This window comes from Dermochelys coriacea, chromosome 11 (genome assembly GCF_009764565.3).
Source record: "Dermochelys coriacea isolate rDerCor1 chromosome 11, rDerCor1.pri.v4, whole genome shotgun sequence".
Classification (NCBI taxonomy): domain Eukaryota; kingdom Metazoa; phylum Chordata; order Testudines; family Dermochelyidae; genus Dermochelys; species Dermochelys coriacea.
In genome coordinates this window covers 62,941,894-62,964,010 of record NC_050078.2, presented here as the reverse complement: position 1 = coordinate 62,964,010, position 22,117 = coordinate 62,941,894, and the positions used below count along the sequence as shown (strand labels likewise).

General features: G+C 38.8%; 1 protein-coding gene across 4 annotated transcripts in view; it reads right to left on the bottom strand.

Annotated features, from left to right (window-relative positions):
* Positions 1-22,117, bottom strand: part of PARD3B (par-3 family cell polarity regulator beta) — a 644,857-nt gene that overhangs the window by 405,709 nt on the left and 217,031 nt on the right. For 3 of the 4 annotated variants that reach the window (XM_038422313.2, XM_043505627.1, XM_038422315.2), the window contains exon 3: positions 2,724-2,895. The exons of the other annotated variant lie outside the window; for it this stretch is intronic. In XM_038422313.2, coding sequence (XP_038278241.1) covers positions 2,724-2,895 — 172 coding nt within the window. The remainder of the gene's footprint in view (positions 1-2,723; positions 2,896-22,117) is intronic. 4 annotated transcript variants of the gene reach the window in all.

The following is a 22,117-nucleotide window of genomic DNA, read 5'->3' as shown; positions in this document are numbered from 1 at the left end:
TGGCCTAATTAAAGGCATCACATTCCCCTTCATTTTCTTAAAGGCAACACCAGAAGAGAAGTTTAGCTTTTCATAACAGTGAATGCAAATACTTCCATGTGTTTCTCTATGCAATAATTTTGATTTAACTTACAGAAAAAGATATTAAATTTGACAATAATCAAGTTATATAATTATCTGTAAATTGCTGAAAAGAGATAAGTGCTAAATATTATGAAAACAATTAGATAAAAACCAAGGTCCAAATACTATTTTAAATTTTTTTTGTTAACGCACATATGGAAAGAATATAGGGGCGGAGGTACTTTTAGCTTTAAAGTCAAATATAGGGTTGTTTTTGAAATAAGAATTGGATTATTTTCAAAGTTCAAGTGACTTGCTAACAGAAAACCAAGAATAACTAACTTGGTAACGGGAAAACAAACTGTAGCATTAGTAGGACTGGTTAATATCTGGAATGCATGGATCATAAAGGATATGAAATAAGTAATTCTAAGATAAAGAGGAAAAATAACAAAAAGATATCTTGTAACGTATCTAGTATAAATACAGACTGATCAGCCAACACTTATGATATAGTTTCTTAAATTTTATATGGATTCCTTTATGTTTGTAAAAGAAATAATTTAGTATCTTCTGTTTATTCAGCCCCATATTCTAGGTATTCTTCTGGGGACATCATTAAAAACACATCCATCATATGGACAATATGGTGGACCCAGACTTCTAAAGTATAGATTCTTCAATGAATTTTTAAAGCACACAATAACTATATTTTGTCCATTTGAACCACATAGATATAATCCCTATTTAAGTAAATTCAGAGACTCTTTAAAAGTTTGAGAACTCTGGCACGTGCTTAAAGTACACTCCTATCCCGAAAAGTGACTTACTCCAGGAATTTGCTGACTATGTATATTCAGAGTCATATCTTTCTTCAGTGAAAACACTTTACTACTTTTTGCTGCTGGTAGCCAATGCAGAATCAAGAGGATGCACCATATTCTAATCTGGCTCATACATCAATAGTATTGATAACTATGTTTTGTTTGCATTTTTAATTCAATTTGTCTTTGGATTTGGATCTAGTATAACGGAGGACAGAAAATAATAGAGTTGCAGAGATGACAATAAGGGCAAAATTAGCTTTGCAGAATTTTTGTCATCAATGAGATACAATAGCCAGAAAGAAAACAGGTGGACTTTCAGAACTCATATTGAGTTTGTAGGGCAGACAGTTAGAAAACCCTTCATTTAAATGAAACCAATTTGAAATGCAATCATTGAGACAAATATGGAATCCCAACATCCTCATTTTTACATATTCCATTTTTAGAAGAGATATTCACTTTTATTTCCAGAGAAACATGTGTATAGATTGGAAATTAACTGGGACCATAATTGGATGATCTTTTTACACTATCTTCATTCTCCTTAATACTCCAGAACATCCTAGCATCATTTCTGCTATGAAAATGAAACTGTCTGGTAAATGACACAGTGGTGACCTCCAGCACTGCTAAAATTAAAGGTCTACTGGCATTGCCATTATGAACAAAAATTCAATTTAGTTGTTTTACATAAGTTTGCATGAGGCTAAAATATGAAATATAATTCCGTCCCTTTCCCAAGATGTGAATACAGTATTGCGCTAAGACGAGGCATGTTTACTGGTCCATTAAAATATGCATCAGGGTGATTATCTGAATAGCATTTATTTTTCAAAACATGTTAAGATATCTTTTACATTTCATGCTAGATCTTGTATGTGTAACATAGAATGTTAACTCATTCAATTAGAGGTCCTTCAGACAGATGAATCCTTTCCATACACATCAAGAATACAGTTCATAACAGTCTTAAATATATGGAAGTTACAGCAAGAATACATCATTTCCCAAGACTACAGGCCGGAAGAAATTCTGCAGAAGGTTGAAATTACAAACACTCTAAATGACCTATTATAATGTAAACCTTAGTCTGGAAGGTTTCATTGACTTCAGTAAAATTGAATGCTTTCCCTGACGGGCAAAAACTAGAACACTAAGAGTTCTGTTCACAGCATTAACTTTCTTTTCAATAAAATGTTGGTGGAATGTTTATTTATCAGTCTTTTCCTTTTTTAAAGAACAAAATTAAAACAAAGCAAATAGAATGCAAAACATTCAATTTCAAAAGTCATAAGTAGTCTAACTTTAAACTAACCAAGGCACAAACATTTCAGATCCAAGACTTAAATTCCATTCTTAACCCATCCACTTGTGCTCAGGAATTTTAATCACACACTGTTCTGAGACCCCTATAATACATAGTCACATTAGGGTAAAGTAAGGCAGGGTAGTAGCCTTACTTCTTACGTTTTGTGTTCTAAGCCACATACTTGGTTTATTAAGGAGACCTCTCTATTCAAAACATTAATAGTGATCTCTAGTAGAAAACAGGAAAACATCCTTTAGTCTCATTAATTTTCTGGATACCTGTCAGGCAGTGCTGCTGCTTTGAGGGCACACCGGAATGGGAGTCACCTTCGATCTGTTTCTGAAAGATTCTGTGTGGCCTCACAACAGCATCATCACCAGTGAAGACATGCAACAAATAAACACCAACAGGAAGGATGAAAATAAAGAGGCAAGACACCAGCAATATAGAGAGGCTATGGCACATATCCCTCCTAGATGATGATCAGTAATCATTTTAAAAATTGGAAGACAATGCGCACATACCCAGTTTCAGTGCAGTAGGAGTCACCTCAATCTCACCACCAATTGGCTGAAAGGCAGCCAGCTGGGCAGCCACCTCCATCTCAAAAGGGTCTGGGCTGTGTGTGTCTGTCAAACTACCACTGGTGCTGTCAATCTTATTGTGCAATTCTTGTTCATCATACACAGCAATCAGCTGTAAAACAAAAGATATTACAGTTTATACTTAAAATATGGCTGACACTGATTTCCAGTACAAATATTGCCTTGGCAGTAGGATAAAAGTATTGAACAGATTTGAAAATGACAGATGATAGAGGCACAGATTCAGGAAAGTATTTAAACATGTGCTTAAAAACACTGACTTCAATGGGACTTATGCATATTCTTAAGTGGCGACCTGAAAAGAGATGCTTTTCTGAATCAAAACCACTATGTGGTGTCATTATTAGCTAGCACCTTAGTGTAGCGGAAAATTTCTCTTAGGATTTTCATTACAAACCTCCATTTAGAGAAATCCATATTTCAGCCATAAAAAAATAACTCTTAAGTGAAGCACTGCTTCCATGCTCTTCCAGGCTAACTTTCAGAAACTAAAATTAGGGGAAAAAATCCAGTTGGCCAAATTTAAACACTAAAAAAAAAAAAAAAGGATCCCAGACTACAATGCAGGTACATATAAGTGAGGTATACACGACTTTTTATTGATTTTGGTTTATCTTCTGGTAAATAAAAAAAGGACAATAGGTCAATACTGTGTTCTTACAATAACCTAAGATATTTATAAGACAGCATGTTCAAGAATACAAAATATCATTGAATAACCTCTTTTGTTTTTCCAGTTTTAAAATCCCAGTGTCGTTTACATCAGAGAACTTTGGAGATTAAATTTAAGACACATGTGTCTTTTGATCCGTTCTCAGAGTATCCACTGGCATCAAAGGTAGAGGATGTGACTGCAACAGTATTAACAACGTCATAATCAGTGTATTTCATTGAGGCAGTTATTTCATCCTATGCTTTAAATTGACATATGTTATCCACTGAATATCATCTGAAATGGTTTCTGCGGTTTACGGTGTTTGAATTTTTGCTTTAATACTTAGGATTTATTAAGAGATTCATTTAGTCTATACTAAATTTGAAAAGAGCACAAAGCACTTCTAGATCATTCCAAAAACCAAGCTTTAAGGTTGGGGTTATTTTTTAATTTTTATAAATATTACATATATAGTGCGCGTGTGTGTACATGTATATAGATACACCTTGAAGATTTGTGTCAAAAAGATACACTGAGATAAGTAAAATATTGAAGCAAAGAGACAAGCATTTAAAGACACTCATTTGCCTAAGGGAATAAAGAAGTATACAGGATAAAGAAATGAGACACGAAATAAAGGAGGGATTAAGAAGAGAAAAAGATGAAGTGCTTCTAAGGAAGAAACTGACATTTTTAGGTCTCCCACTAATTTATAATTTGGTTGCTAGAAATGTGTCAGTTCATGTTTACCAATACATATTCCAGCAACACATAAAAAACCCTGAATAATTAGGAAGAAAATTTGCTCTCTTTTTTAGACAAAAGACTGTTTTCTTTCCATAACCACGCATATATTCTTACTACACATAATTTGTTTTGTATTTGACCTAAACTTATTGGAAAATATTATTCTAGTAACAGACAACTTTTTTTGCAATGTAAATCATAGTAAAGAACAAGGAAACTCACCATTATAGCATCTGTGCACCTTACCAAATAGATAAATCCAAATGGGGGAACTAAAGCGAACATACATATCAAGACCAAGACAAGAGTATGATTGCTTTTCTTGTTTGTTAAGTAACTATTTACATTAATGTCATGGGAAAGCTCTGACAAAAATGTGTCACACATTTTTTCATGAATGTTGTAAAGACAATCATTCAAGTTCAAGAAAATTCATGGTTGTGAATTAGCTTCCCAGAAGGCTTAGTCTTCAGCTCTTAGGAGTCTCACCTTTCCCATGATAACTTCCCTTCATTCCTGGGGATTGCAGCTGTTACTGAGGGAGAAGGAGAGCAAGATAGCACAGGTCCAACTCACTGAAAGCTTTGAAGATCAACACCAGGATTTGAAATTCATTTTGGTATTTGATGGGTAAATAGTGAAGCAAATGGAGCATGAGTGTGATGTGATGATCAACAGGCACACTGTTCTGTGTTGCGTCAGGTGGAGTTTCTCTGTGGTTTCATTCCCCAGTGCAGGACAATAGTATAATATATTTCAATACAACAGCACACATATTACAATAGATTTTATAATACTACTACCATGTAATGGTATAGCACTTTTCATCTGTAGATTTTGAAGCATTTTACAGGAGGTGAGTAAAGCATTATCATCCCCATTTTACACATCTGTAAAGTGAGAGACAGATTAAATGAAACATTAGCAGTAATCATAATAGTATATTATTGCAATGTATTAAGAAATAAAATCACAGGTAGTGAAGAAATTCCACATGTATAACATGCAATACATCACCCGCTGACCAACACAGGGTGACAAAAACACATCACTACCATGCTCCATTCACCTCATTGGCTACCCAACAATTATCAAATCATTTAAAGATACTAATCTTGATTGTTGAAGTTATCTATGAGCCAGGCCCTGGATGTCTTTGAAACGGCCTCTTCCCAGATACAGTCACACAGTTAGGCCTGGTCTACACTACGAGTTTATGTCAGATTTAGCAGCGTTAAATCTAATTAACCCTGCACCCATCCACACAACAAAGCCATTTTTTTCTAACATAAAGGGCTCTTAAAACTGATTTCTTTACTCCTCCCCAACGAGGGGATTAGTGCTGAAATCAACATAGCTGTTTTGAATTAGGGTTAGTGCGGACGCAAGTTATCCCACAGTGCACCACTGTGACCGCTCTGGACAGTGCTCTGAATTCGGATGCACTGGCCAAGCGTACAGGAAAAGCTCCAGGAACTTTTGAATCTCATTGCCTGTTTCGCCAGGTGAGCTCATCAGCACAGGTGACCATGCAGGCCCAGAATCAAAACAGAGCTCCAGCATGGACCGAACGGGAGGTACGAGATCTGATTGCTGTATGGGGAGAGAAATCCATGCTATCAGAACTATGTTCCAAAAGACAAAATGCCAAAATATTTCAAAAAATCTCCAAGGCCATGAGGGACAGAGGTACATCAGGGATGCAACACAGTGCTGCGTGAAACTTAAGGAGCTCAGAAAAGCGTACCAGAAAACCAAAGAATCAAACCGACGCTCTTGGACAGAACCCCAGACATGCTGCTTCTACGCTGAGCTGCATGCAATTCTAGGGGGGGGCTGCCACCACTACCCCACCCCAGTCCGTGGACTCCGATGGGGTACTCTCCACCATGCCTGAGGATTTTGCGGACAAGGAAGATGAGGAGGAGGAGCTTGAGGAGAGCACGCAGCACACCATTCTCCCCGGCAGCCAGGATCGTTTTATCACCCTGACTGAAATACCCTCCCAATCCAACAAAACCAGAGAAGGGAGCTCTGGTGAGTGTACCTTTTCAAATACAATACACGTTATAAAAGCAAGTGTTTTTTAATGATTAAGTAGCCCTGAGGACTTGGGATGCATTCGTGGCCAGTACAGCTACTGGAAAAGTCTGTTAACGTATCTGGGGATGGAGTGGAAATCCTCCAGGGACATCTCCATGAAGCTCTCCTGGAGGTACTCTAAAAAACCTTTGCAGAAGGTTTCTGGGGAGAGCAGCCTTATTCCGTCCTCCATGGTAGGACACTTTACCACGCCATGCTAGCAGCAAGTAATCTGGTATCACTGCATGACAAAGCCTGGCAGCATATGGTCCCGGTGTTTGCTGGCATTCAAGCAACATCCATTCTTTATCTCTCTGTGTTATCCTCAGGAGAGTGATATCGTTCATGGTCACCTGGTTGAAATAGGGGAATTCAATTAAGTGGACATTCAGAGGTGCCCGTTCCTACTGGGCTGTTTGCCTGTGACTGAAAAGAAATCCTCCCCACAGTTAGCCACGCTGTGTGTGTGTGGGGGGGGACCAATGGCGCTGAGCTGTTCACATTTGACTAGCAGGGATTTTCCCTGCTACCAGCCACGCAGTGCGGGGAGGGGTAAAGTGATCAGCCCAGAGAATTGGATGGGGGGGGGGGTTACTTTGGTTTCTGTTGCGGCATGTTAACAGGAAAACCGTAGCACTAAATGGCCAACTCAGCGGGCTTTGCTTGGTATGGGAGAGGAGGGCGCTGCTGTTATGAAGGTTGCAGAAGCCGAAAGACTATGGTTTACCATGGCCGCCTGCAAGCCGAATTCTGTTGGCCGGCACTGCGTGTGCGATCTCTCACACCAAAGCCGCAGGCACTCAATATAGGCTGCAAAATGCGACCTTGTACCAAAATCACATGTGCTACGTAATGTGAATAGTGGTGTTCACTGTGAAAGAGTATAGCCATTGTTCTGTAAAATGTCTCTCTTAAAATACTTCACTTCCTTTTTTTTCCTCCAGCAGCTGCAAATGTTTCAAGCCTCCCTCCTCCATCCCCAAAGGCTATCTCAGATAAGGCGGCGAAAAAAATGCACGCGCAATGAAATGTTCTCTGAGCTCATGCAGTCGTCCGGCACTGACAGAGATCAGCAGAATGTGTGGAGGGACAAAATAGCAGAGGACAGGAAAGTGGCCAATAAACGTGAGGAGAGGTGGTGGCAGGAAGATCAACGGTGGCATGAGGCAACACTGGGGCTACTGCGGGATCAAACGGACATGCTCTGGCATGTGGTAGAGGTTCATGAACAGCAGCAGGATCACAGACTGCCACTGCAGCCCCTGTTTAACCACCCTCCCTCCTCCCCAACTTCCATAGCCTCCTCACCCAGATGCCCAAGAATGCCAGGGGGAGGCTCCAGGCACCCAACCACTCAACCCAAATGGACAGCCCAAGCAACAGAAGGCTGTCATTCAACAAGTTTTAAAGTGGCCTTTTCCTTCCCTCCTATCCTCCTCCCATCCCCCACCTGGGCTACCTTGTGAGTTATCTCCCTATTTTTATAATCAACTAATAAAGAATACATGTTTTTTAAACGATAGTGACTATTTCCTTTGCAAGCAAGCTGTAACCGAAGGGGGGAGGGCGGGTGGCTTACAGGGAATTTAGAGGAAACCAAGGGGGAGGGTTTTCATCAAGGAGAAACAAACAGAATAGTCGCACAGTACCCTGGCCAGTCATGAAACTGGTTTTCAAAGCTTCTCTGATACGCAGCGCTTCCTGCTGTGCTCTAACTGCCCTGGAGTCTGGCTGCGCGTATTCAGCAGCCAGGCCATTTGCCACAACCTCCCACCCTGCCATAAACGTCTCCCCCTTACTCTCACAGAGATTGTGGAGCACACAGCAAGCAGCAGTAACAATGGGAATACTGGTTTCGCTGATGTCTGAGCGAGTCAGTAAACTTCACCAGCAACCCTTTAAACATCCAAATGCACACTCTACTACCATTCTGCGCTTACTCAGCCTATAGTTGAACAGCTCCTTACTACTGTCCAGGGTGCCTGTGCACGGCTTCATGAGCCAGGGCATTAAGGGGTCGGCTGGGTCCCCAAGGATAACTATAGGCATTTCAACATCCCCAGCAGTTATTTTCTGGTCTGGGAAGTAAATCCCTTCCTGCAGCTGTTTAAACAGACCAGAGTGCCTGAAGATGCAAGCGTCATGAACCTTTCCCGGCCATCCCACATCGATGTTGGTGAAACATCCCTTGTGATCCACCAGTGCTTGCAGCACGATTGAAAAGTACCCTTTGCGGTTTATGTACTGGCTGCCCTGGTGGTCCGGTCCCAAGATAGGGATATGCATTCCATCTATAGCCCCCTGCAGTAGGGAATCCCATTGCAGCAAAGCCATCTACTATGACCTGCACATTTCCCAGAGTCACTACCTTTGATAGCAGCAGCTCAACAACTGCGTTGGCAACTTGCATCACAGCAACCCCCACAGTAGAATTGCCCACTCCAAATTGATTACCAACTGACCGGTAGCTGTCTGGCGTTGCAAGTGTCCACAGGGCTATTGCCACTCGCTTGTGAACTGTGAGGGCTGCTCTCATCTTGGTATTCTTGCACTTTGGGGGAGGGGAAAGCAAGTCACAAAGTTCCATGAAAGTACCCTTACGCATGCGAAAGTTTCAGAGCCACTGGGAATCATCCCAAACCTGCAACACTATGCGGTCCCACCACTCTGTGTTTGTTTCCCAGGCCCAGAATCAGCGTTCCACGGCAGGAGCCTGCCCCAGTAACACCATGATCTCCAAATTGCCAGGGACCACGGTTTTAGAGAAATCTGTGTTCATGTCCTCATCACCACGCTGCCGTCGCCTCCTCACCTGGTTTTTCAGATGCTGGTTCTGCATAAACTGCATGGTAATGCACAAGGTGTTTACAATGGTCATAACTGCTGCAGTGAGCTGAATGGGCTCCGAGCTTGCCGTGCTATGGCGTCTGCTCGGGCAATCCAGGGAAAAGGGCACGAAATGATTTTCTGCTGTTGCTTTCACGGAGGGAGGGAGGGTTGACTGACAACATTTACCCATAACCACCAGCGACAAATTTTTGGCCCCATCAGGCATTGGGAGCTAAGCTCAGAATTCCAATGGGCAGCGGGAACTGTGGGATAGCTACCCACACTGCCCCACTCAGAATGTCAACGCTTGCCATGGTACTGTGGACGCACACCGCCGAATTAGTGTGGATGCATGCACTCAACTTTATACAATCTGTTCCCAAAAATTCAATTCTGTAAAATCGTAGTACTTTCATAGTATAGACATGGCCTTAGTCAATGGAAAAGCTGTAAAGGGAAGCCAGGTCTTAACTCACCAATCAGATGTGGAGATTACAGATGAGCGGATAATTTTGACCAAATCTATATGCAAAAGTGGAATGTAATCCCCTAGCCATCCAAATTAGTAAAAGTATTTTCTACTGCTGTCATTATTTGAGAAACCAGTAACAATGAAGAGTCTAGAAGTCCTCTTAGCTGTGCATCTTTTTGTCAGATTCTTGTTATATTACAGTAATCATTTATAGGCATTTGTATAACAGTCACCACCAATTAAGTTATTTGATCTAGACTTAAACTCCCATCTTTTACACCATGTAAAAAAGAGGAGATATTTCATGTACTGAGGATGCTAATAGGTAAAAAATTTAAGTTCTTCCTTCATCAATGAAATAAAAACTAAATTTATTTATTAAAACATTTATTCAGAAGAGCTACTCAGGACTCCATTTACAACAGCACCTAGCTCGTAACCATATTAACATTACAAATGCATTACTAATCAATCAAAACATTATAAATATCAACTTCAGCCTTTCAAAATGGAATGAATACAATTAAGGATATGCAAATTAGATATTCAAAAATAATTTTAGTAATTGACTGCTCATTTCCAGTATGGAAAATTCTTTAATTGGAGAAGATTACTATCCTCTCACATCAGGAAAGAAATGATAGTCTCCAAGCAAGATTAAAAAAAATCCTACATTAACATATATTACCAAATATCCTTATGTTTTCAATTGGTCACTCTGTCAAGTTGCTCTTTAAATAGTTCAGTATATTAAAAATATATGCTGTTATGTGGATCATCATACTAATTCTTTTAAATACATCAGTGTATCAAAAGATTATTCTATCAATATGTACAAATCTGGAAAATGTGATCCCATTATTCTATTGATAAAAATTGTCCACTTGGTATATTTATTAAAAATATTCCATTTTTAAAAAGTGACTTGAGGAAAGAATATACAAGTATTTGTCATCACTGAGTAGCTATAAAAGGCATTTTTGTATAATTATGACTTCAACTCCACACATCATTGTAATCTGTTTAAATCTAGCACCTTTTAATAATCTATCAGTCACCAAGACAAATAATAAATTTTCGGACCTGTGGCACTTACCTGTTATTTTATACATAAAGGATTTTAAGTAGGCAAAAACCCACCATAAGGTAGCAACATTGAGCAGTGATATTTTATTATCACTACAGTTGCCAGGAAGTGCGGCAAGCTTATTGTAAAGCAAATTAGTAAAGTTAAATTTTGATTTTGTAAGGGTGTCCTATGATAAAGGCATACAATAGAGCTACTAAAACTATCAACATTTTATAATTATTCCAATTACATGATTTACAGAAAAATACAAAATTTGTGTACAAGTTTAGAGAATATATACTGAAACACAGAGCTACAAACATGCATTCAACAAATACAGATATAATCTCATACACAAGAAGAAGGATAAACAACAATAGAAGGAAAATAATGCTATTGAATGAGAAGGACTGAATACAAAGCAGCAAAGTGTTGCACCTGAGGGAATCAGTGGCCCACTAGGATGCAGAAAATTGATGGAATGTTTCATTTAAGAGTCAATCAAAGATAAAATGTTCCCTCATCCCTGGTCCCCATAAGAAATGGCACGTTTTCCAAGGGCTATCAGTCTTTCCAAAACTGGTTACATTCTACCCTAATAACCTTCAGCAGCTGCATGTTCTCCCCACTTCCAGAGTGTGCTTGCATAGATAAACATATACATACATATACAGGTACACCTACAGTACACAAATTCTTTAATCATATACACTGTATTTATTAGCATGCAATAATATAAAAAGTAAACTACATAATATGTTCCAAAGAAAAATCTGATTAGTTACAAATTTTAACCAAGCACAATTAAATCTAAATAATGCTGTGAAGTTTCACAATATCACAAGGAGAGAAAAACAAATTATCACCTTTGAATGAATGGTGGAACATTGCAGACTTATTTGAAAACATTTGTCTATCTGTACCTCAACAGCAACTGGCTTTTTTGTATACCATTTTAAACAAAGACTTCAAAATGATTTCTCTTTTTATAAAAAATGCTTTTGACAACTAGATTAGTGTTTAAAAAAAAAGATTAATAAGAGTCTTCATGGTACAAGAACAGGCATAAACATATGACTTCACTAATTTCAACCAACATAAGTGGAACTAAAGAGATACTTCTATTTCCTCTCCAACCCAAAACATTCTTCATATACATAGTGCCACTTTGGTGTAAACCTCAAAGGAAAATAACAAAACTTGCATGCAATTAAATTAATCAGCTTTCAAGTACTGACAGGTTAAAAATCATTTAAAAAGTAAATGTTTTTACCTATGTTAATAGCACATTAGAAGATTAAAAAGGAAGAATTTTTTAAGAAGCAGGGGAATACTTTTGAAAAACACAAATAGGAGTTAGTTGCCCAACTTCCACTAACTTTCAGTTGGAGATGGGTGACTAACTGTCCATTGCGCCTTTGGTGATAACCTCATCTCCCCCCCTATTAGTTTTCACCAGTCATAGTTTGGTTGGGGTTTTTTAAATGCCCTTCACTCAGTTTGGACTATCAATTCAGACTAGAGAGGGTTCTGCTTTGTTTACGATCAGTTTTGTTTCAGTTCTGATGATACATGCTTGTGACTGCAAACACTGCAGGAAAAAAAGTTTAAAAAAAACCCTTCATTTTTAAACAAACTATAAATGTTCAAGTCCTGAAGGAGCACTGTCAAGCAGGAACACTAATTCTCAACATCTTAAGCCTCATAATAAACACATTTCCTAATTCACCAAAAAATTTTCAATCAAGGATCACTCATGTTTCAACAAAAAATTGTGGGTACATAGTAAATGAATGGTTCAATGGGCTTGCCATTGAACTCTGTGACCTACATAGAAATGATGGAAGTAAAAGCTGAGGTTCAGTACAATCTCATACAACTTTGTCACTTCCCTACTTCACAAAAATAAATGAAGGTTACTTAACTGTAACCGGACTTCTTCAAGATAATGCTCTGTTTGTGAGATCAGGGCGCCTGCGCTGTGAGCTTCCGAACATTCTGAATAGCAGTGTCCTTTGGAGCCACTTGCCCCTCCCTCCCACTTACATCCCGGAGTATTCCAAGGATATAATGGGGGGGGGGTTGAGGAAGGGTCTGAAGCCCAAGCCCTGCAGCGGGAAGGTGGGCATCCAGTGGCTGACTGCTCTGTGGCCCCCACTGCCCGTGGTGCCTCAGAGCTCCAGGGCCCACCACTGCCCGCAGCAGCTGAGAGCTCTGGAGCTCCCCCATCACTCTTGGCAGCTGACGGCCGTGGGGTCCCCCCCGCCGTGGCTCGGAGCTCCGGGTTCCCCCTGCCGCCCGCAGCAGCTTGGAGCTCTGGGGCCCTCCACCGACTGACAGCTCTGCCCCTACGCTGAAGCAGAAAATGTCAAGGAGGTCTCAAAGTCACAGATTCTGTGACCTCCGTGACACAATCTTATCCTTCGACATCATTAAAGACTGAATGACAGAATCACCAATATCCTGGATAAGAGATTAACTTCCATAAATTTTTGCTTTCCTAACTGCTAGGTCTCCTGCCTTTGAAATTATCATGGAGTCTTATTTCAGGGGCAGGAGACCCAGCAGACTATATTTGGCATCTCAATTCCAGATTTCTGGGATTCTTGATTCTGAGTGTTATTCTGAGGTCTAAAAGATCTTATTAAAAAGGAAGTGTCTTTGATCAGTCAAACATACTCTATGAATTGAAACAGATTCTTCATCTATGCAGCATCTGAGTGGATCTGATAAGATCCTCCTTGACTGTTCTAGATTATTATACTTCAGATAGTTTAAAAACAAAAACAAACCCACCCAAAAGAGACCAAAAAACCTGCCTTTTTGGATTTCTGCCAAGAGACATTTAGTTATTTTTCTGTTACAACCACTGGTGCAGATAGACAGTCTTTCCTCACTTTGAAATAACCTTATCTATGACTGACTTTCTCAGTATATACCTAAAACTGCTTGGGGTAGTACTTTGCTGTGAGAACTGCAGAAATATGGACTAAACTTGGCATTGTTATTCTTGGGATGTACTGCAAATACTGAAGAATAGGTTCACGTGTCTCATCCTAAGGGTGTCGTTCCCTTCTAGCATAAACTCGGGTATTGTAATTTTATTTTTTATATAACTAATAGTCTTCCATTTAAAAACACTAGTCAGATTGTTCTCTGTACTATATTTCTATAAAGCCATTCTTTACTTTTTAGAGCGAAATTGCAATACAAGTTCCATTCTTACTAAACAGGTGATCCTGCCTGCATCTCCTTCCTAACTATGTAAGATACCTGGTATCTCTATCTCTTTCAGACCACTACAATGTCTATTTGTCCCTTAGCCTCATTTACACGTAAGGAGGCAGGTGTCATACTTTTCATAGTCAGAGAACTTTGTTATAATTAAGGATACGATTATGTCATTGAGGTCATGGATTCTGTGATATACGTGGTATTTTCTGCTTCAGCCATGGTGCAGCAGGGGGACCTGGAGTTGTCAGATAGCAGTAGGACTCAGAGCTCCAAGGCAGCACTGGTGGTGGAGGCCACGGAACTGTCAGCCACCGCGGAAGGCAGGGATGCTGGAGGTCTGAGGTACCGCAAGGACCCTGGAGCAGTCATCCGCTGCAGATAGTGGAGGCCTGACTTCTGGGCCCCTGGAGCTGTGGCGGGGGTGCCAGAGCTCTGAGCCGCAGGGGCTGCAACAGGTGCTAGATGCCTCCTTCCCCCACAGCAAGGCTCGGGCTCTTTCTCCTCACCACTCCACCCCACCCCCGGCAGGCCTCCGGCTTCATCAGCCCCCCGTCAAACCTGTCCCCCCCATTATTTTTAGTAAAATTTACAGGCTTCCATGAATTTTTGTTTATTGTCCGTGACCTGACCATGACTTTTACTGAAAGTAACGATGGCAAAATTTAAACCTGATCAGTGAGGATACTGAATTTATTAATAAGAAATTTCTCGACTCAACTGGCTAGAACAACTCCTTTGGTGGTCACTGTAGTGCATTCTTTCACAATTTACATAGATTTGAACTTTATGAAGAGGAGAAAGCCTTGCTGGTTAGATAAATAGCTCTTAGCTCCAGTACTTTTACAGGGCGCCACATCTCCAAGATCACAAAGCTGGGAATGGACAGAGAAGAACCCTTTCCACCTTCTAGAACTACTAGTGCAGATGGCAGGAAGATGAAAAGGAAACTCCCTGGAGGACATGTTCTTCCCCATCTTATGAAATAATGCATCTGGAAAGTACAGAGACATTGTGGCTCAGGTGCGCCTAGTGTCAAGAAAAAGGTGATAGAGTCATAAATGGCTCTGCTGAGACCTTAGACATAGCCTGAAAGTCAAGCTAACATGTAACTGCACCAGTAAGAAACCTGTCCACTGCAAGAAAGTTTGCGGATCTAGACTATGTCATGGCTTCAGTGACCACACATCATTTTTATTTAATTTTTAAATTTAAAACTTTCCTGGATTTTTAATGTCTTTCTTCAGAGTTAAGGTATTTTCCCCTAAGTTACTGACATGTATTTGAATGTTAAATCTTATTTAATGATGTTTTGTTTTGGAATTTCTTTAGCTTTTTGTGAAAGCTGCCTAGGAAAAATACAAAAATGCATGCCATATGGAAGCACTCAGTCACATCCAAATATGTAAACAGATTACACCTCCTTTAGGTGAAAGCCATGTTAATCATCATAATTTCTTTGCCTTCTTGTTACAGCTGCACCAAAGTATTTTCCAAGGGGCACCTCAAAATTTCTTAAATTCTGAATACCATGCAGAACCTCTGTATCAGACTCTAAAGGCCTCAAGAGTTCTGTAGTGATTAGGATGCTCCATGTACTGAATTTATGGTTTCCAATGCCTGCTATACCTTTGTGAGGCTTAGCAGTTCTGCTGAAGTCTGATATGCATTTGTTTGACCAAGTTGCCAATCCATCAGCTCCTTTGCAAGTTTGAACATAACGTAAGAATGGCCACACTGGGTCAGACAAATGGTCTATCTAATCCAGCATCCTGTCTTTCAACAGTGGCCAATACCAGATACTTCAGAGGAAGTGAACAGGAAAATTTATTGAGTGATCCATCACCTGTCATCCAGTTCCAGCTTCCGGTACTCAGAAGTTCAGGAACACAGGACTGCATCCCTGACCATTTTGACAAATAGCCATTGATGGAGCTATCCTCCATTAACTTATCTAATTCTATTTTTAACCCAGTTATACTTTTGGCCTTCATTACATCCTCTGGCAACAAGTTCCGCAGGTTGACTGTGCTTTGTGTGAAGGACTTCTTTATGTGTTTGTTTTAAACCTATTAATTTCATTTAGTGAGTTCTGATTCAGGTGTTATTTGAAGGGGTAAATAACACCTCCTTATTCATTTTTTCCATACCATTCATGATTTTCAAGATTTCTTCCATATCCTCCTTTTGTTGTCTCTTGTCCAAGCTGGACAGTCCCAGTTTTTTTTAAATCTCTCCTCATATGGAAGCTGTTCCATGCCTCTAATTATTTTTGTTTGCCTTCTCTGTACTTTTTCCAGTTCTAATACATCTTTTTTGAGATGGGGAAACCAGAACTGCAATGTGGTATTCAAGATTTAAACTCAGTACCAATGCGGGCACAAGAACAAATGGATATAAACTGGCCATCAGGAAATTTAGACCTGAAATTAGATGAAGGTTTCTAACCCTCAGAGGAGTGAAGGTTCAACTGATCACCATATTTGGGGTCGAGAAGGAATTTTCCTCCAGGGTAGATTGGCAGAGGCCCTGGGGGTTTTTCGCCTTCCTCTGCAGCGTGGGGCACGGGTCACTTGCTGGAGGATTCTTTGCACCTTGAAGTCTTTAAAACATGATTTGAAGACTTCAATAGCTCAGACATGGGTGAGATTCTGTGGCCTGCTTTGTGCAGGAGGTCAGACTAGATGATGATAAAGGTCACTTCTTAGACCTTAGAGTCTATGAGGGCATACCATGGACGTATACAGTGGCACAATGATATTTTCTGTCTTATCACTTTCCTAATGGTTTCCAACATTCTGCTAGCTTTTTTGACTGTCACTACACATTGAGCAGATGTTTTCAGAGAACTATCCACAAAGACTTGAAGATCCCTTTCTTGAATAGTAACAGCTAATTTAGACCCCATCATTTTGTATATATAGTGTGGATTATTTTTTCCACTGTGCATTACTTTGCATTCACCAAAACTGAATTTCATCTATTATTTTGTTGCCCAGTCACCCAGTTTTGTGAAATTCCTTTACGACTCTTTGCTGTATGCTTTGGAGTTAAATATCTTGACTAATTTTGTATCAGCAGCAAACTTTGCCACCTCACTGTTTACCCCTCTTCCCAGATCATTTATGAATATGCTGAACAGCACCGGTCCCAGTACAAATCCTTGGGAGACCCCCCCCCGCTATTTACCTCTACACTGAAAAACAATCATTTATGGCTACACTTTGTTTCCTATATTTCAGTCAGTCACTGATCCATGAGAGGACCTTCTCTCTTATCCGATGACTGCTTACTTCGCTTAAGAGCCTTTGATGAGAAATCTTGTCAACGGCTTTCTGAAAGTCGAATTACAGTATATCCACTGGGTCACCATTGTTCTCATGTTGTTGACATTCTGGTTACATACAGATCTGTGTATCATCGGTGAGCTTCATGTATTGACAGTGAATTCGGACATTTATAATTCACCCCATTAACTTCCTAAATACATTCCACCATTTTTTGAAAATGGCAAAGACAGTGTGTTGCGGAATCTTCAAATCTTCTCAACAAACCAAATTCAAAGTGTGTCACAATGTGATAAAGTGTTAATTTGCAAAACAGACAAAATACTCAACGTTTCTAATTCTCATCTCTCAAATAATCTGAGACATTGCCTTTCAAAACTGGCCAAAGTTGGCATCTTCTGACCCATCATATTTCTGTGCCACGAGCGCATATCTAACTGATTGATAAGACTGCATTTATTCATTTCAGTCCAATTTTGGCTTTGGTTAGCATGGTTGACAGTAGATTGAGTAGTTAAAACTGAGATTTGGGGCAAAATTTAGCTGATGAACTCTTCAGCTGTGACTGAGTTATAATTTTCTTAAACCACTTAGCAAGTATTTTAATACAGTTATGCAGATCTATAGCAACAATACAGCCATTCCTTTAAGGCTGACTGTAGGCTGCTTTCCTGACATATATAAATGCTCCTGTTAAAATGTCAAGGATTTATAATTATGATGGCAGATGCATAAAATACATAAAGCAAGACTTATTAGTGTTGATTGAAGTAAATATCCCAAAGAACCTTTCTCCTTTTTTGTGTAAGAAAATTCACATTCAGTATTATTTGTAGGCTGTCATACTCATGTTTTCATGTGATACTGCTTCTGAGTTTTGCTCGATAAGAAATGCCCTTTGTTTTCATTTTTCATCTGTCCCAGTAAAAACAGAGGAAACGCTATTAAATTCAAGATGGATCGTTTGCTTTCTGATTTACCTTCAAACTGATTACTGTCACCTATAAGGACTTTATAGAAGACTGGCTGGTTTTGGAGAACACCTTTTAAAGTCACACTGAGATACACCATAAAAATCAGATTGTAAGGACTATATTAGCTATAATACATATAATTGTCAAATGGTTGCCATAAATATGCAATTTTTATTGCATTATGATATCTGAGATACATCACTATATCTTTATTAGGATTGCCAACTCTCCAGGATTGTCCTGGAGTCTTCAAGATTTAAAGATTAATCTCTAATTAAAAATAATGTTATGTGATTAACCCTCCAGGAATACGTCCAACCAAAATTGGTAACCATGAAAACATAGAAAAGTACAGAGATATCCTCAAATGCTGTGGTCCAGGTTAACTGTTAGTAAATATTAACTTCTTAAAAGTAGGTCACCGTAGAGCCTTATCAATCTCGCAGGATTCTTCTGATGCTAAATTAAATGCAAGTCCAGTGTCAGGAGATCCTCCAAAGGAATGCACTAAAGAATTTCAAAGTAGTAGAAACACAAAAGTGCACATTCTAAAGGAAGTGGACTGAATGGTATTTGGAGAGAGCATAATTCCTTTTAATACATATGAGAGAGAGAGAGAGAATATGAATTGTATGCACCTTTTACAAAAAAAGAAAAGGAGTACTTGTGGCACCTTAGAGACTAACAAATTTATTTGAATGCATCCGATGAAGTGAGCTGTAGCTCACGAAAGCTTATGCTCAAATAAATTTGTTAGTCTCTAAGGTGCCACAAGTACTCCTTTTCTTTTTTGTGAATACAGACTAACACGGCTGCTACTCTGGCACCTTTTACAGTATGTATTCTGATCTTTCAAACCACAACAAGCTAAGTATAAGCACCTGGTTGCTCTCACTTATAGTAAATCTGCATTCCTAATCCAAATTTGGCTTTATGTACAGTGCTAGTTATTTTTCTGTAACTGAAATACCTGTTTGTTCTGTTTTTCATCCTACATATGACCCTCTCTCCATTATGGACACAAAATTAAAGAAAGCAGAGCCTTGGAAATAAGGACTGTTCCAACTTAGACACGTGAGAATTTTTCATTAGTATGCATTAAGCAAGAGCTATAATAAAAAGACACTATATAATTTTTCAGTTAGTATAAACTTCAGTTATTTGCCTCCTCCAAGCCTCTGCAGGTTTTGCACAGCTATTTACTTGGCCTTCCTAGTTAATAAAATATTTATTACATAAAACAGCAAAAAATTGCCATGCTTCTCTGTAAATTAATCAATTAAGCTTTTATAATTTTACTGTTTTATTTTCTTTATGGATTTCAATCCCATTTTTGTAAAAATCATCAATTTTGGTTGGTTATCTTCATAAAACCAGAGCAAAAATCTCTTTAAATAGAAGCTAGATGCTATTAAAATAAAGAGGGACAGATGTGGCCTAGGGGAACTTCTAGCAGTCTATTCTCCCCCCACACACATATGAATCTTCAAGTATACACCAGGTGTGACAATATGGTCTGTCCTTAAGCCACATTTGTCATCCTTGATATGCAAGATAATTTTATTTTCAAGGTTGATTGAAATAACATCTAAGATTTTGGTGGCGGTGTTTTTTTGTCGGCTGATGCTAGGGTTTAGTGGGGAGTGGGGTGGAATGGAGATAAGGAAGCTTGAGGGACAGAAGGAAAAGGAAAAGAAGTGCAAAGAACACTTAAACTGGCCAAGCCTAGGAAAAAATGTAAAATCATCTGTACAGCACAACACGAATGACAACTTTCATTAGTACATGCAGACTTGATAAATCTTGGGATGCTGCCAGCACATCACAGAGCTCCAACACTATCCTTGTCCATGCAGAAAAACATTTGTTATTTACAGCGGCCATGACTATTAGTCTTACTGATGTTTGGTTTAGCAAGTCTGTACCATTTGCCCAGCCTCCGACAGTTTATACAGAACTGAGAGTCATTATGATGTGGACAAGGCTGTATCCAATAGTAAGATGATGCTAGAAATCTTTGAGGGCCCTCCAACACCAGAAGATATTCTGGGGGGCTCCTGGTCTATTATAAAAACTATACGCACTTTTGAAACAAGAAAAACACTTCCTCTTGTCTTATGTGCACTGTGAGTGACCTAGTCTCACACCAGGAATAACCCTAAAGTCTTATCTGTTATGAGCGCACTCAAAGTGACCTTGTCTCAGGCAAGCATGACCCTAAAGAAACCATCTAATAATTCCTTGAATACATTCTTCATGAAAGATAAAAGTCATAAGAGGAAAAAAGTGAACCGGAATTGCACAGAAATCTTCAGAACTGGTTTAAATAATTGACCTGTTCATAAGGTTCGTATTACCACATAAATCAGTAATTGACTGCATATTCAATTACAGACCCACACAGCTGACTTGTGTTTATATATAATCTATTTTCTTTCTAAATGCAAAGATAAAAAAAAAAGAGAGAGAGATCCATATGTCTAGAATGGGCAAAAAAGAAAATTTCTATCAAGCTATGCTCCTCTTAGGAGATCAATAAAATGCAAAATCATGTGACATTTAGAAACTTTATTTAGAAGAATTGTGATCCTAAATACTATATTTTTAGAAATATTAATTCTCAAACAAACTATCAAAAGGAGGGACTTGAAAAACTGTTCTGACTCAACATCTTAATGCAGCGTTACTGTGAAAACAATGAAACTAAAAGTAACATTTCCAGAGATAAAGTCACAGCTCTAGCAATAACCAACCCCCCCCCCCCCAAAAAAACCACCACAACCTTTCAGTGACAATTACTCACTTCAGCAATCAATTCGTAGCAGACATCCTACTGCTGCTTTGCTTATTATTGTCCTTAAAAGGATGGTCTACATGCTGCAAATTTCAGTCAGTTTTCTTCCCTGGCATTAGCTTCCTACAGTATAATTTCATAGTTAAATTTCATAATTTCTTAGTAAATAACTTGAAAGTCGACATCACATCCAAAACTCATAATATTAAATACAATATTTTAAACTGATGTAATTCACAGTGAATTCAGAATACTACTGTTGATGGAGTACTCTATGTAAATTTAGAGAGAGGTGTGCGTGTGCATACATATTGTACGTGCACATGCATACATACATGCTGTTAGATATTTGTGAATGAGCAGGTCTTCGAGAATGCACCACTTCCTCTGTTTACTGCAAGTGATATAGCACTTGCATTTCATATTCAGAGTGTGCACGTCTCCTTTCCAAACAGAATACGTATGATGAATTATGAATATTCAGAAGACTGCGGTATTAGGTATACTTTTATTCCAAATGAAATGCAGGATTCAAAACATAACACTATAGAATTTCTTTCTTAAATTTTGCTGTAATTGCCCTTCTCCCCTAGATTCTTAATTGCTCCTAAATGTCAGGCTGTTTCACAGTCCCTTTACTTCAAGTGTTTTGTTGAATTCTTCAGACTTGTACCCATTTTTTGTTTGACTTAGTTATAAAAAGTAGGGCATTGTAATACTGTACATCTCCAGTATGAACAATGGTTTAAACTATTCTTACTATAAATCTACATAAAAAAAGTTAGAGAACATCTTTCTCAGTTAAAACTAGGAAGGCAATAAAACAAAGGGAAACAATCCTGTTTGCACACTTTTACCAATGAACTCAACATATGGAACATCTGCTAATTAAATCAAGCTAAAATGCCTAATATTTAGGCAATAACATTGTTCAAAAGTACATTTGACAAAAAAAATGTAATCCAAATTCCAGATTAATATTATTTGATAAAATATCAGTCTCACTGGCCAGTAAGACTTCATATTGTTATAACACTTTTGCATGTTTAGGAAATAGTTTACTTTTCATCAAATTAGCTCAAGTTCTCTGCAAAACAAGGACACACCTTGGGAACAATCACAATTGACTAGTCAGTGCACACACAATAAATTTAAAATGGAGTTTTCTTCAAA